Raw genomic sequence first — 13,695 nt, forward strand, 5'->3', positions numbered from 1 at the left:
GTGCAGCGCTGCGCAGGGCTCAGACTAGTTGGTGCAGCACTGCGCAGGGCTTGGATACAGCTGCTGACCAGCGGCCGCTGCACACAGCAACGTCTGAGGCTTTACAATCTTCGTACACAGTGATGGAGAAGCAACAACCCCCCCCCACACCACCACCATACTTACACTATATATAAGCCAAGTGTTATGTCTACAGAATATTGGGGGACACCCAGCAGGGGCCCAACACTCCGAGTGCGGCCCCGGCTGTGAATGGAAACAAGCTGGGCACAAATGGCGTCATCTACCGTCAAAGTGCAATATTAAAAGGATCAAACACGTAGAACAGACAGGAGCTCAGGCAGGTGGCGGCGCGCCAAAATACTTACGATATTTTACCAAATGGAGCGAACGCAGATTTTATGTCTTCCGTGGTGATTTCTGGGCTCAAATCTCCAACAAACACATGAAAGTGATCTGTAAAGAAAGGGCTTTGTGTTAGTCAGCTGGAAGCCGCGACGCTCCGCCCGGGTGTCCAGGACAGCGTGGGGGCTCTACACAGGACTGGGTGCTACGTCACACACTCACAGCTGCTTAAAGCCAGTCTCAGAGATCAAGTAAGAGGGCGAGCGGACAGGAGCCAAGCTCCGGCACCAGCAGAAACCACCAGTAACAAAGAGAAGTGCTTAGAATTGAGATAAATGAGAGAGAATACCAAGAGAGGCAGCCTAAACAGCACAGGGACGTGAAAAGCTATCGCCCACAGTCTCTTAACCCCTTTTCTGCTGGAGGGGCCTGCAACAAAAAGGGATTAATAGCAGCATCATACAGTCACATGAAAGACAAAGAGCGTGAAGGCGCCAGCGCAGGAAGCTCTACTTACTGGACGTGTCCTTCTTCTGACTGCTCGGAGTCGTCGCCCAATTTACTTTCACTTCCTGCAGGAACAGGAGAATCATTAGTGAATGTAAGAAATGACGAGGAGACACAAGACGCCCCCTCAGGTCACTCAAAGTATAACATGACAGGGACAGCTTCATCTACATCTCTGCTCAATCCTTGGTCCTATTCAGTGATTGACAGCCACTGCTCTAAGAGGGCGACATACATGACAATCACGGAGTATGACCGACCAAGGGACTCCTAAACCCAGAACAAGTCCAGGTGATGCACCTCTAGAGAGCCGGCTTTCCCGTTCTGTGCCCCCGGTGAAGAGCTATCAGTGCCGGTACCGTAGCGCTGCACTGTCAGAAGGGCATATCTTACAGTCCCTCACAGCAGTGTCTATAGCTATGTACTGCGAGAGGGGGCGCTGCTTACTGCCCAGGGATGATGCTGAGGGGTGGGGTGGGGGGGCGCTGCTTACTGCCCAGGGATGATGCTGAGGGGTGGGGTGGGGGGGCGCTGCTTACTGCCCAGGGATGATGCTGAGGAGAGGGGGCCTCGCTTACTGCCCAGGGATGATGCTGAGGGGTGGGGTGGGGGGGCGTCGCTTACTGCCCAGGGATGATGCTGGGGGGGGGGCGTCGCTTACTGCCCAGGGATGATGCTGAGGAGAGGGGGCCTCGCTTACTGCCCAGGGATGATGCTGGGGGGGGGGGCGTCGCTTACTGCCCAGGGATGATGCTGAGGGGTGGGTGGGCGTCGCTTACTGCCCAGGGATGATGCTGGGGGGTGGGGGGTGGGGGGGGCGTCGCTTACTGCCCAGGGATGATGCTGAGGGGTGGGGGGGCGCTGCCCAGGGATGATGCTGGGGGGGGGAGGGGGGGGGGGCGTCGCTTACTGCCCAGGGATGATGCTGGGGGGGGGGCGTCGCTTACTGCCCAGGGATGATGCTGAGGAGAGGGGGCGCTGCTTACTGCCCAGGGATGATGCTGAGGGGTGGGGTGGGGGGGCGCTGCTTACTGCCCAGGGATGATGCTGAGGAGAGGGGGCCTCGCTTACTGCCCAGGGATGATGCTGAGGGGTGGGGTGGGGGGGGCGTCGCTTACTGCCCAGGGATGATGCTGGGGGGGGGGCGTCGCTTACTGCCCAGGGATGATGCTGAGGAGAGGGGGCCTCGCTTACTGCCCAGGGATGATGCTGGGGGGGGGGCGTCGCTTACTGCCCAGGGATGATGCTGAGGGGTGGGTGGGCGTCGCTTACTGCCCAGGGATGATGCTGGGGGGTGGGGGGTGGGGGGGGCGTCGCTTACTGCCCAGGGATGATGCTGAGGGGTGGGGGGGCGCTGCCCAGGGATGATGCTGGGGGGGGAGGGGGGGGGGGGCGTCGCTTACTGCCCAGGGATGATGCTGGGGGGGGGGCGTCGCTTACTGCCCAGGGATGATGCTGAGGAGAGGGGGCGCTGCTTACTGCCCAGGGATGATGCTGGGGGGGGGGGGGTGTCGCTTACTGCCCAGGGATGATGCTGAGGAGAGGGGGCACTGCTTACTGCCCAGGGATGATGCTGAGGGGTGGGGTGGGGGGGCGCTGCTTACTGCCCAGGGATGATGCTGAGGAGAGGGGGCCTCGCTTACTGCCCAGGGATGATGCTGAGGAGAGGGGGCCTCGCTTACTGCCCAGGGATGATGCTGAGGGGTGGGGTGGGGGGGCGTCGCTTACTGCCCAGGGATGATGCTGGGAGGGGGGCGTCGCTTACTGCCCAGGGATGATGCTGAGGAGAGGGGGCCTCGCTTACTGCCCAGGGATGATGCTGGGGGGGGGCGTCGCTTACTGCCCAGGGATGATGCTGAGGGGTGGGTGGGCGTCGCTTACTGCCCAGGGATGATGCTGGGGGGTGGGGGGTGGGGGGGGGCGTCGCTTACTGCCCAGGGATGATGCTGGGGGGTGGGGGGGGCGTCGCTTACTGCCCAGGGATGATGCTGAGGGGTGGGGGGGCGCTGCCCAGGGATGATGCTGGGGGGGGAGGGGGGGGGGCGTCGCTTACTGCCCAGGGATGATGCTGAGGAGCAGAGGGGGCGCTGCTTACTGCCCAGGGATGATGCTGAGGAGAGGGGGCCTCGCTTACTGCCCAGGGATGATGCTGAGGGGTGGGGGGGCGCTGCCCAGGGATGATGCTGGGGGGGGGGGCGTCGCTTACTGCCCAGGGATGACGCTGAGGAGCAGAGGGGGCGCTGCTTACTGCCCAGGGATGACGCTGAGGAGCAGAGGGGGCGCTGCTTACTGCCCAGGGATGATGCTGGGGGGGGGGGGGGTGTCGCTTACTGCCCAGGGATGATGCTGAGGAGAGGGGGCGCTGCTTACTGCCCAGGGATGATGCTGAGGGGTGGGGTGGGGGGGCGCTGCTTACTGCCCAGGGATGATGCTGAGGAGAGGGGGCCTCGCTTACTGCCCAGGGATGATGCTGAGGAGAGGGGGCCTCGCTTACTGCCCAGGGATGATGCTGAGGAGAGGGGGCCTCGCTTACTGCCCAGGGATGATGCTGAGGGGTGGGGTGGGGGGGCGTCGCTTACTGCCCAGGGATGATGCTGGGGGGGGGGCGTCGCTTACTGCCCAGGGATGATGCTGAGGAGAGGGGGCCTCGCTTACTGCCCAGGGATGATGCTGGGGGGGGGGCGTCGCTTACTGCCCAGGGATGATGCTGAGGGGTGGGTGGGCGTCGCTTACTGCCCAGGGATGATGCTGGGGGGTGGGGGGTGGGGGGGGCGTCGCTTACTGCCCAGGGATGATGCTGAGGGGTGGGGGGGCGCTGCCCAGGGATGATGCTGGGGGGGGAGGGGGGGGGGGGGCGTCGCTTACTGCCCAGGGATGATGCTGAGGAGCAGAGGGGGCGCTGCTTACTGCCCAGGGATGATGCTGAGGAGAGGGGGCCTCGCTTACTGCCCAGGGATGATGCTGAGGGGTGGGGGGGCGCTGCCCAGGGATGATGCTGGGGGGGGGGGCGTCGCTTACTGCCCAGGGATGACGCTGAGGAGCAGAGGGGGCGCTGCTTACTGCCCAGGGATGACGCTGAGGAGCAGAGGGGGCGCTGCTTACTGCCCAGGGATGATGCTGAGGAGAGGGGGCCTCGCTTACTGCCCAGGGATGATGCTGAGGAGAGGGGGGGGCGCTGCCCAGGGATGATGCTGGGGGGGGGGGGGCGTCGCTTACTGCCCAGGGATGACGCTGAGGAGCAGAGGGGGCGCTGCTTACTGCCCAGGGATGATGCTGAGGAGAGGGGGCCTCGCTTACTGCCCAGGGATGACGCTGAGGAGCAGAGGGCACTTCTTACCACCCAGGGATGATGCTAAGGAGCAGAGGGGGCACTGCTTACTGCCCGGGGATGAAGCTGAGGGGGGGGGGTCGCTTGCTGCCCAGGGATGACGCTGCGGGGGGGGGGGGGGGGGACAACGTTCCTCACCGCTCTCACAGTGCCATTGCTGACGACAGTGCCATTGCTGCAGGTGTCTATAGATAAGGACGGGGGGGGGGGGGGGGGGGGGGGGGGTTGCATTATTTTTTAATGTTGCAAATTAGGATTTGTTTGTCCATCTCAAAACTGAAAATTGCTCCGGCTACCAGAGATGTCAAATTTCCGGAGACCCCTGGCAGTGAAGGGGTTAAGCTGCAGAGGACAATGGACAGGGCGGACCCTCAAGAGCTTCTTCGTACAGCGGCAGGGTGAGAATGTGTAATAATAAAATGATTTCTGGCTTCTTACCTTCCCCAGAATCTTCCGGCCATTCATGGCAGCTAATGCAGCGGCTGCGTCTCTATGTTCAAAAAACTCCACAAAGCAGTAGGGATCATTGCTGGTGTTTGGCAGGACGGAGAAGCCGACAGATGCGGCGACCCTCCGGCTGTCAGTTTGCTGTGGATGGAGAAAGAGAGTGTCATTCCTCATGTACAAACCACATGACGGTATCACCCACAAGCCGAGGAGCCGGAACCTTCTCAAGTGTAACCAAGCTTATTCTTCATGTTCTTGAAGCATTTGTGGAGTTCATCGCTTCATTCCCTAATTTTGCTTCCTGGATCCCTTCTATTTATTGTGCTGTTCAACAGCCTGAGACCCTGCACCGAACCCTCTGCAGAGGATACAAACTCCCCCCTGTATATTGTTACTGAGTACTGTATATACACTATCGGCCCCTTATCTACAAACTCCCCGAAACCTAATACCCTGCAAACCTCCTCAGCCATCAGTACAAAATCCAGGCCTCATGTGCTATGGGCATCCATGGTGACCCCTCTAACTAAATGTCAAGGGTGAAGGTCTGACCTCACAAATGCTCTTCTGGATGAGGGGGTGACAAACTCCAAAATCTAGTAGGAAGCCCCCCAGAAAAGGGAAAGAAACGGGGAGCAACTCTATATGAAGACAAATAATAAAAAATAATAAAAAACTGGCGCCCTGGCACTTGCAAGATGGCGCCCTCAGTTGCAGCTACTCCGGACACCAACCTGGGAGGTGGTGGGTATACACAAGGGAAAATGGAAAACAGTGAAAACCGGGTCTGAGGGCGCCGCTGAGTGGATGCGAGTTATTAAAAATCACTTTCTTGGTTCCAAAGACAGAGGTAAAAGAAGGCTCCGCGTTTCGAGGCTGTTCTAGCGTCTTCCTCAGGCCAATGTAAAATCCAATGTCAGAGCGTGGGAACCTGTACAAGAAGGTGCTGAGGAAGACGCTAGAACAGCCTCGAAACGCGGAGCCTTCTTTTACCTCTGTCTTTGGAACAATAAAGTGATTTTTAATAACTCGCATCCACTCAGCGGCGCCCTCAGACCCAGGTATTACCATAATTCTATATGAACGCCTACTGGTTTACAATGGAGGGGATGCAATACATAGGGAGTCTGTCAGCACACAACTGCGACATCACCAAATCCCAGGACCTTGTAGGGCTAGGCCTCTTTTGTGCTGACAGACTCCATTTAAGGCAGAAACCCAGATTTTTTTTTTGTTGCAGATTTTGATGCGGTTTTTGGATATAAAGTCAGGACTGGATTAAGTAGTAAATAGAAGTATAAGAAGCTTCCGCTAGATTTCCTATCGTAGACATACTTGGCTCTGGCTCAAAAAACTGCAGCAAATTCCTCTCCATACATGTCCTAATCTCCTGATACCCCCTCACATGTAATCTCCACAACCTGTCCTCTGCATACATGACCTAATCTCCTGTCCTCTCCTCACATGTAATCTCCACAACCTGTCCTCTCCATACATGACCTAATCTCCTGTCCTCTCCTCACATGTAATCTCCACAACCTGTCCTCTCCATACATGACCTAATCTCCTGTCCTCTCCTCACATGTAATCTCCACAACCTGTCCTCTCCATACATGACCTAATCTCCTGATACCCCCTCACATGTAATCTCCACAACCTGTCCTCTCCATACATGACCTAATCTCCTGTCCTCTCCTCACATGTAATCTCCACAACCTGTCCTCTCCATACATGTCCTAATCTCCTGATACCCCCTCACATGTAATCTCCACAACCTGTCCTCTCCATACATGACCTAATCTCCTGATACCTCCTCACATGTAATCTCCACCACCTGTCCTCTCCATACATGACCTAATCTCCTGTCCTCTCCTCACATGTAATCTCCACCACCTGTCCTCTCCATACATGTGCTAATCTCCTGATACCCCCTCACATGTAATCTCCACCACCTGTCCTCTCCATACATGACCTAAACTCCTGTCCTCCCCTCACATGTAATCTCCACCACCTGTCCTCTCCATACATGACCTAATCTCCTGTCCTCTCCTCACATGTAATCTCCACCACCTGTCCTCTCCATACATGACCTAAACTCCTGTCCTCCCCTCACATGTAATCTCCACCACCTGTCCTCTCCATACATGACCTAATCTCCTGTCCTCTCCTCACATGTAATCTCCACCACCTGTCCTCTCCATACATGTCCTAATCTCCTGATACCCCCTCACATGTAATCTCCACAACCTGTCCTCTGCATACATGACCTAATCTCCTGTCCTCTCCTCACATGTAATCTCCACAACCTGTCCTCTCCATACATGACCTAATCTCCTGTCCTCTCCTCACATGTAATCTCCACAACCTGTCCTCTCCATACATGACCTAATCTCCTGTCCTCTCCTCACATGTAATCTCCACAACCTGTCCTCTCCATACATGACCTAATCTCCTGTCCTCTCCTCACATGTAATCTCCACAACCTGTCCTCTCCATACATGTCCTAATCTCCTGATACCCCCTCACATGTAATCTCCACAACCTGTCCTCTCCATACATGACCTAATCTCCTGATACCTCCTCACATGTAATCTCCACCACCTGTCCTCTCCATACATGACCTAATCTCCTGTCCTCTCCTCACATGTAATCTCCACCACCTGTCCTCTCCATACATGTGCTAATCTCCTGTCCTCCCCTCACATGTAATCTCCACCACCTGTCCTCTCCATACATGACCTAAACTCCTGTCCTCCCATGACATGTAATCTCCACCACCTGTCCTCTCCATACATGACCTAATCTCCTGATACCTCCTCACATGTAATCTCCACCACCTGTCCTCTCCATACATGACCTAATCTCCTGATACTTCCTCACATGTAATCTCCACCACCTGTCCTCTCCATACATGACCTAATCTCCTGATACCCCCTCACATGTAATCTCCACCACCTGTCCTCTCCATACATGTCCTAATCTCCTGTCCTCTCCTCACATGTAATCTCCACCACCTGTCCTCTCCATACATGACCTAATCTCCTGTCCTCTCCTCACATGTAATCTCCACCACCTGTCCTCTCCATACATGACCTAATCTCCTGATACCTCCTCACATGTAATCTCCACAATCTGTCCCCTCTATACATGTCCTAATCTCCTGATACCCCTCACATGTAATCTCCACCACCTGTCCTCTCCTCACATGTAATCTCCTGTCCTCTCCATACATGACCTAATCTCCTGTCCTCTCCTCACATGTAATCTCCACAACCTGTCCTCTCCATACATGACCTAATCTCCTGTCCTCTCCTCACATGTAATCTCCACAACCTGTCCTCTCCATACATGACCTAATCTCCTGATACCTCCTCACATGTAATCTCCACAACCTGTCCTCTCCATACATGTCCTAATCTCCTGTCCTCTCCTCACATGTAATCTCCACAACCTGTCCTCTCCATACATGACCTAAACTCCTGTCCTCCCCTCACATGTAATCTCCACCACCTGTCCTCTCCATACATGTCCTAATCTCCTGTCCTCTCCTCACATGTAATCTCCACAACCTGTCCTCTCCATACATGACCTAAACTCCTGTCCTCCCCTCACATGTAATCTCCACCACCTGTCCTCTCCATACATGACCTAAACTCCTGTCCTCCCCTCACATGTAATCTCCACCACCTGTCCTCTCCATACATGTCCTAATCTCCTGTCCTCCCCTCACATGTAATCTCCACCACCTGTCCTCTCCATACATGTCCTAATCTCCTGTCCTCTCCTCATATGTAATCTCCACCACCTGTCCTCTCCATACCTGACCTAAACTCCTGTCCTCCCCTCACATGTAATCTCCACCACCTGTCCTCTCCATACATGTCCTAATCTCCTGTCCTCTCCTCACATGTAATCTCCACAACCTGTCCTCTCCATACATGACCTAAACTCCTGTCCTCCCCTCACATGTAATCTCCACCACCTGTCCTCTCCATACATGACCTAAACTCCTGTCCTCCCCTCACATGTAATCTCCACCACCTGTCCTCTCCATACATGTCCTAATCTCCTGTCCTCCCCTCACATGTAATCTCCACCACCTGTCCTCTCCATACATGTCCTAATCTCCTGTCCTCTCCTCATATGTAATCTCCACCACCTGTCCTCTCCATACATGTCCTAATCTCCTGTCCTCCCCTCACATGTAATCTCCACCACCTGTCCTCTCCATACATGTCCTAATCTCCTGTCCTCTCCTCATATGTAATCTCCACCACCTGTCCTCTCCATACCTGACCTAAACTCCTCCCCTCCCCTCCTATGTACCGTATTTTCCGGACTATAAGCCGCACATAAAAAACCTACGATTTCCTCAGAAATCGTAAGTGCGGCTTATAGTCCGGTGCGGCTTATATATGGATGGAAGCGGCGGCAAAGACTGCGTGCCGCTTCCATACATACATAAAAGGCACCGTAAGGGTGCATTCACACTACCGAACGCCGGCGTGTAATCACAGCCGTACACGCCGGCGTTACAGCAGGGCTGCCGGACACTTCCTATTCATTTCTATGGGAGCCGGCATGCGAGCGCTCCCTATAGAAATGAATGGAAAAAAGCAGTCCATTCATTTCTATGGGGAGCGCTCGCATGCCGGCTCCCATAGAAATGAATAGGAAGTGTCCGGCAGCCCTGCTGTCACGCTGAAACAGAACGTGAAACTTACCCAGCGGTGCAGGGCGGGCGGGCGGGCGGGCATTCAGGCCTCCTCTGCCTCCGATGTTCCGTCCTTCTCCTCCGGCGCTCGCTGATAATGGCCGGGGCGCATGCGCAATATCATAATGCTTCTACTGCGCATGTGCCCAGGCCATTATCAGCTTGCGAGCGCCGGAGGAGGACGGAACATCGGAGGAAGAGGAGGCCTGAATGCCCGCCCACCCTGCACCGCTCGGTAAGTTTCACATTCTGTTTCAGGCTTTTATTTTAAAACGGGGGGGGGGGGGGGTAGTTTAACCTAACGTTTACGGTTGGGCTCTATCAGCATGATTTTGCTGATAGAGCCCCTCCTCGCCTGCCGAGCGCTTCCAATAGAAGCGGCTGGCACGCGGGGGGGTTAAGCGGCCGCTGGCAAAGTCTGCCTGCCGCCGCTTTCAATAAGATATAATGCGCACCGGACTGCGGCTTATAGTCCGGTGCGCCTTATATATGAACCGAGACGGACTATAAGGCGCTCATGGGCAATGCGGCTTATAGTCCAGTGCGCCTTATAGTCCGTAAAATACGGTAATCTCCACCACCTGTCCTCTCCATACATGACCTAATCTCCTGTCCTCTCCTCACATGTAATCTCCACAACCTGTCCTCTCCATACATGTCCTAATCTCCTGTCCTCTCCTCACATGTAATCTCCACAACCTGTCCTCTCCATACATGACCTAATCTGATATCTCCTCACATGTAATCTCCACCACCTGTCCTCTCCATACATGACCTAATCTCCTGTCCTCTCCTCACATGTAATCTCCACAACCTGTCCTCTCCATACATGTCCTAATCTCCTGATACCTCCTCACATGTAATCTCCACCACCTGTCCTCTCCATACATGACCTAATCTCCTGTCCTCTCCTCACATGTAATCTCCACAACCTGTCCTCTCCATACATGACCTAATCTCCTGATACCTCCTCACATGTAATCTCCACCACCTGTCCTCTCCATACATGTCCTAATCTCCTGTCCTCTCCTCACATGTAATCTCCACAACCTGTCCTCTCCATACATGACCTAATCTCCTGTCCTCTCCTCACATGTAATCTCCACCACCTGTCCTCTCCATACATGACCTAATCTCCTGTCCTCTCCTCACATGTAATCTCCACCACCTGTCCTCTCCATACATGTCCTAATCTCCTGTCCTCTCCTCACATGTAATCTCCACAACCTGTCCTCTCCATACATGTCCTAATCTCCTGTCCTCTCCTCACATGTAATCTCCACAACCTGTCCTCTCCATACATGACCTAATCTCCTGTCCTCTCCTCACATGTAATCTCCACCACCTGTCCTCTCCATACATGTGCTAATCTCCTGATACCTCCTCACATGTAATCTCCACAACCTGTCCTCTCCATACATGACCTAATCTCCTGATACCTCCTCACATGTAATCTCCACCACCTGTCCTCTCCATACATGACCTAATCTCCTGTCCTCTCCTCACATGTAATCTCCACAACCTGTCCTCTCCATACATGACCTAATCTCCTGATACCTCCTCACATGTAATCTCCACAACCTGTCCTCTCCATACATGACCTAAACTCCTGTCCTCCCCTCACATGTAATCTCCACCACCTGTCCTCTCCATACATGACCTAAACTCCTGTCCTCCCCTCACATGTAATCTCCACCACCTGTCCTCTCCATACATGACCTAACCTCCTGATACCCCTCACATGTAATCTCCACAACCTGTCCTCTCCATACATGACCTAACCTCCTGATACCCCTCACATGTAATCTCCACCACCTGTCCTCTCCATACATGTCCTAATCTCCTGTCCTCTCCTCACATGTAATCTCCACCACCTGTCCTCTCCATACATGTCCTAATCTCCTGATACCTCCTCACATGTAATCTCCACCACCTGTCCTCTCCATACATGACCTAATCTCCTGTCCTCTCCTCACATGTAATCTCCACAACCTGTCCTCTCCATACATGTCCTAATCTCCTGTCCTCTCCTCACATGTAATCTCCACCACCTGTCCTCTCCATACATGTCCTAATCTCCTGATACCTCCTCACATGTAATCTCCATCACCTGTCCTCTCCATACATGACCTAATCTCCTATCCTCTCCTTACATGTAATCTCCACAACCTGTCCCCTCCATACATGACCTAACCTCCTGATACCCCCTCACATGTAATCTCCACCACCTGTCCTCTCCATACATGTCCTAATCTCCTGTCCTCTCCTCACATGTAATCTCCACCACCTGTCCTCTCCATACATGTGCTAATCTCCTGTCCTCTCCTTACATGTAATCTCCACAACCTGTCCTCTCCATACATGACCTAATCTCCCGTCCTCTCCTTACATGTAATCTCCAGAACCTGTCCTCTCCATACATGACCTAATCTCCCGTCCTCTCCTTACATGTAATCTCCACAACCTGTCCTCTCCATACATGACCTAATCTCCCGTCCTCTCCTTACATGTAATCTCCACAACCTGTCCTCTCCATACATGTCCTAATCTCCTGTCCTCTCCTCACATGTAATCTCCACCACCTGTCCTCTCCATACATGTCCTAATCTCCTGATACCTCCTCACATGTAATCTCCACCACCTGTCCTCTCCATACATGACCTAATCTCCTGTCCTCTCCTCACATGTAATCTCCACAACCTGTCCTCTCCATACATGTCCTAATCTCCTGTCCTCTCCTCACATGTAATCTCCACCACCTGTCCTCTCCATACATGTCCTAATCTCCTGATACCTCCTCACATGTAATCTCCACCACCTGTCCTCTCCATACATGACCTAATCTCCTGTCCTCTCCTCACATGTAATCTCCACAACCTGTCCTCTCCATACATGACCTAATCGCCTGTCCTCTCCTCACATGTAATCTCCACCACCTGTCCTCTCCATACATGTCCTAATCTCCTGTCCTCTCCTCACATGTAATCTCCATCACCTGTCCTCTCCATACATGACCTAATCTCCTATCCTCTCCTTACATGTAATCTCCACAACCTGTCCCCTCCATACATGACCTAACCTCCTGATACCCCCTCACATGTAATCTCCACCACCTGTCCTCTCCATACATGTCCTAATCTCCTGTCCTCTCCTCACATGTAATCTCCACCACCTGTCCTCTCCATACATGTGCTAATCTCCTGTCCTCTCCTTACATGTAATCTCCACAACCTGTCCTCTCCATACATGACCTAATCTCCCGTCCTCTCCTTACATGTAATCTCCACAACCTGTCCTCTCCATACATGACCTAATCTCCCGTCCTCTCCTTACATGTAATCTCCACAACCTGTCCTCTCCATACATGACCTAATCTCCCGTCCTCTCCTTACATGTAATCTCCACAACCTGTCCTCTCCATACATGACCTAATCTCCCGTCCTCTCCTTACATGTAATCTCCACAACCTGTCCTCTCCATACATGACCTAATCTCCTGTCCTCTCCTCACATGTAATCTCCACAACCTGTCCTCTCCACACATGACCTAATCTCCTGTCCTCTCCTCACATGTAATCTCCACAACCTGTCCTCTCCATACATGACCTAATCTCCTGTCCTCTCCTCACATGTAATCTCCACAACCTGTCCTCTCCATACATGACCTAATCTCCTGTCCTCTCCTCACATGTAATCTCCACAACCTGTCCTCTCCACACATGACCTAATCTCCTGTCCTCTCCTCACATGTAATCTCCACAACCTGTCCTCTCCATACATGACCTAATCTCCTGATACCCCCTCACATGTAATCTCCACCACCTGTCCTCTCCATACATGACCTAATCTCCTGTCCTCTCCTCACATGTAATCTCCACAACCTGTCCTCTCCATACATGACCTAATCTCCTGTCCTCTCCTCACATGTAATCTCCACAACCTGTCCTCTCCATACATGACCTAATCTCCTGATACCCCCTCACATGTAATCTCCACAACCTGTCCTCTCCACACATGACCTAATCTCCTGTCCTCTCCTCACATGTAATCTCCACAACCTGTCCTCTCCATACATGACCTAATCTCCTGTCCTCTCCTCACATGTAATCTCCACAACCTGTCCTCTCCATACATGACCTAATCTCCTGTCCTCTCCTCACATGTAATCTCCACAACCTGTCCTCTCCACACATGACCTAATCTCCTGTCCTCTCCTCACATGTAATCTCCACAACCTGTCCTCTCCATACATGACCTAATCTCCTGATACCCCCTCACATGTAATCTCCACCACCTGTCCTCTCCATACATGACCTAATCTCCTGTCCTCTCCTCACATGTAATCTCCACAACCT

At 53.5% G+C, this 13,695-nt stretch overlaps 1 protein-coding gene and 1 long non-coding RNA gene across 3 annotated transcripts in view; both read right to left on the reverse strand.

Moving 5' to 3' along the window:
• TIAL1 (TIA1 cytotoxic granule associated RNA binding protein like 1) overlaps positions 1 to 13,695 on the reverse strand; it is a 29,106-nt gene that overhangs the window by 9,187 nt on the left and 6,224 nt on the right. For both annotated transcript variants that reach the window (XM_075257666.1, XM_075257665.1), the window contains exons 3-5: positions 4,619 to 4,768; positions 863 to 917; positions 369 to 456 (exon numbers count right to left, since the gene is read on the reverse strand). In XM_075257666.1, coding sequence (XP_075113767.1) covers positions 369 to 456; positions 863 to 917; positions 4,619 to 4,768 — 293 coding nt within the window. The remainder of the gene's footprint in view (positions 1 to 368; positions 457 to 862; positions 918 to 4,618; positions 4,769 to 13,695) is intronic.
• On the reverse strand, positions 6,343 to 7,578 carry LOC142182893 (uncharacterized). Its single transcript, XR_012711759.1, has 3 exons — positions 7,426 to 7,578; positions 6,816 to 6,894; positions 6,343 to 6,466 (listed from the first exon to the last, which is right to left on the reverse strand). It is a non-coding gene; the product is annotated as an uncharacterized LOC142182893 (long non-coding RNA).

This window comes from Leptodactylus fuscus, chromosome 10, assembly GCF_031893055.1.
Source record: "Leptodactylus fuscus isolate aLepFus1 chromosome 10, aLepFus1.hap2, whole genome shotgun sequence".
NCBI classification, from domain to species: domain Eukaryota; kingdom Metazoa; phylum Chordata; class Amphibia; order Anura; family Leptodactylidae; genus Leptodactylus; species Leptodactylus fuscus.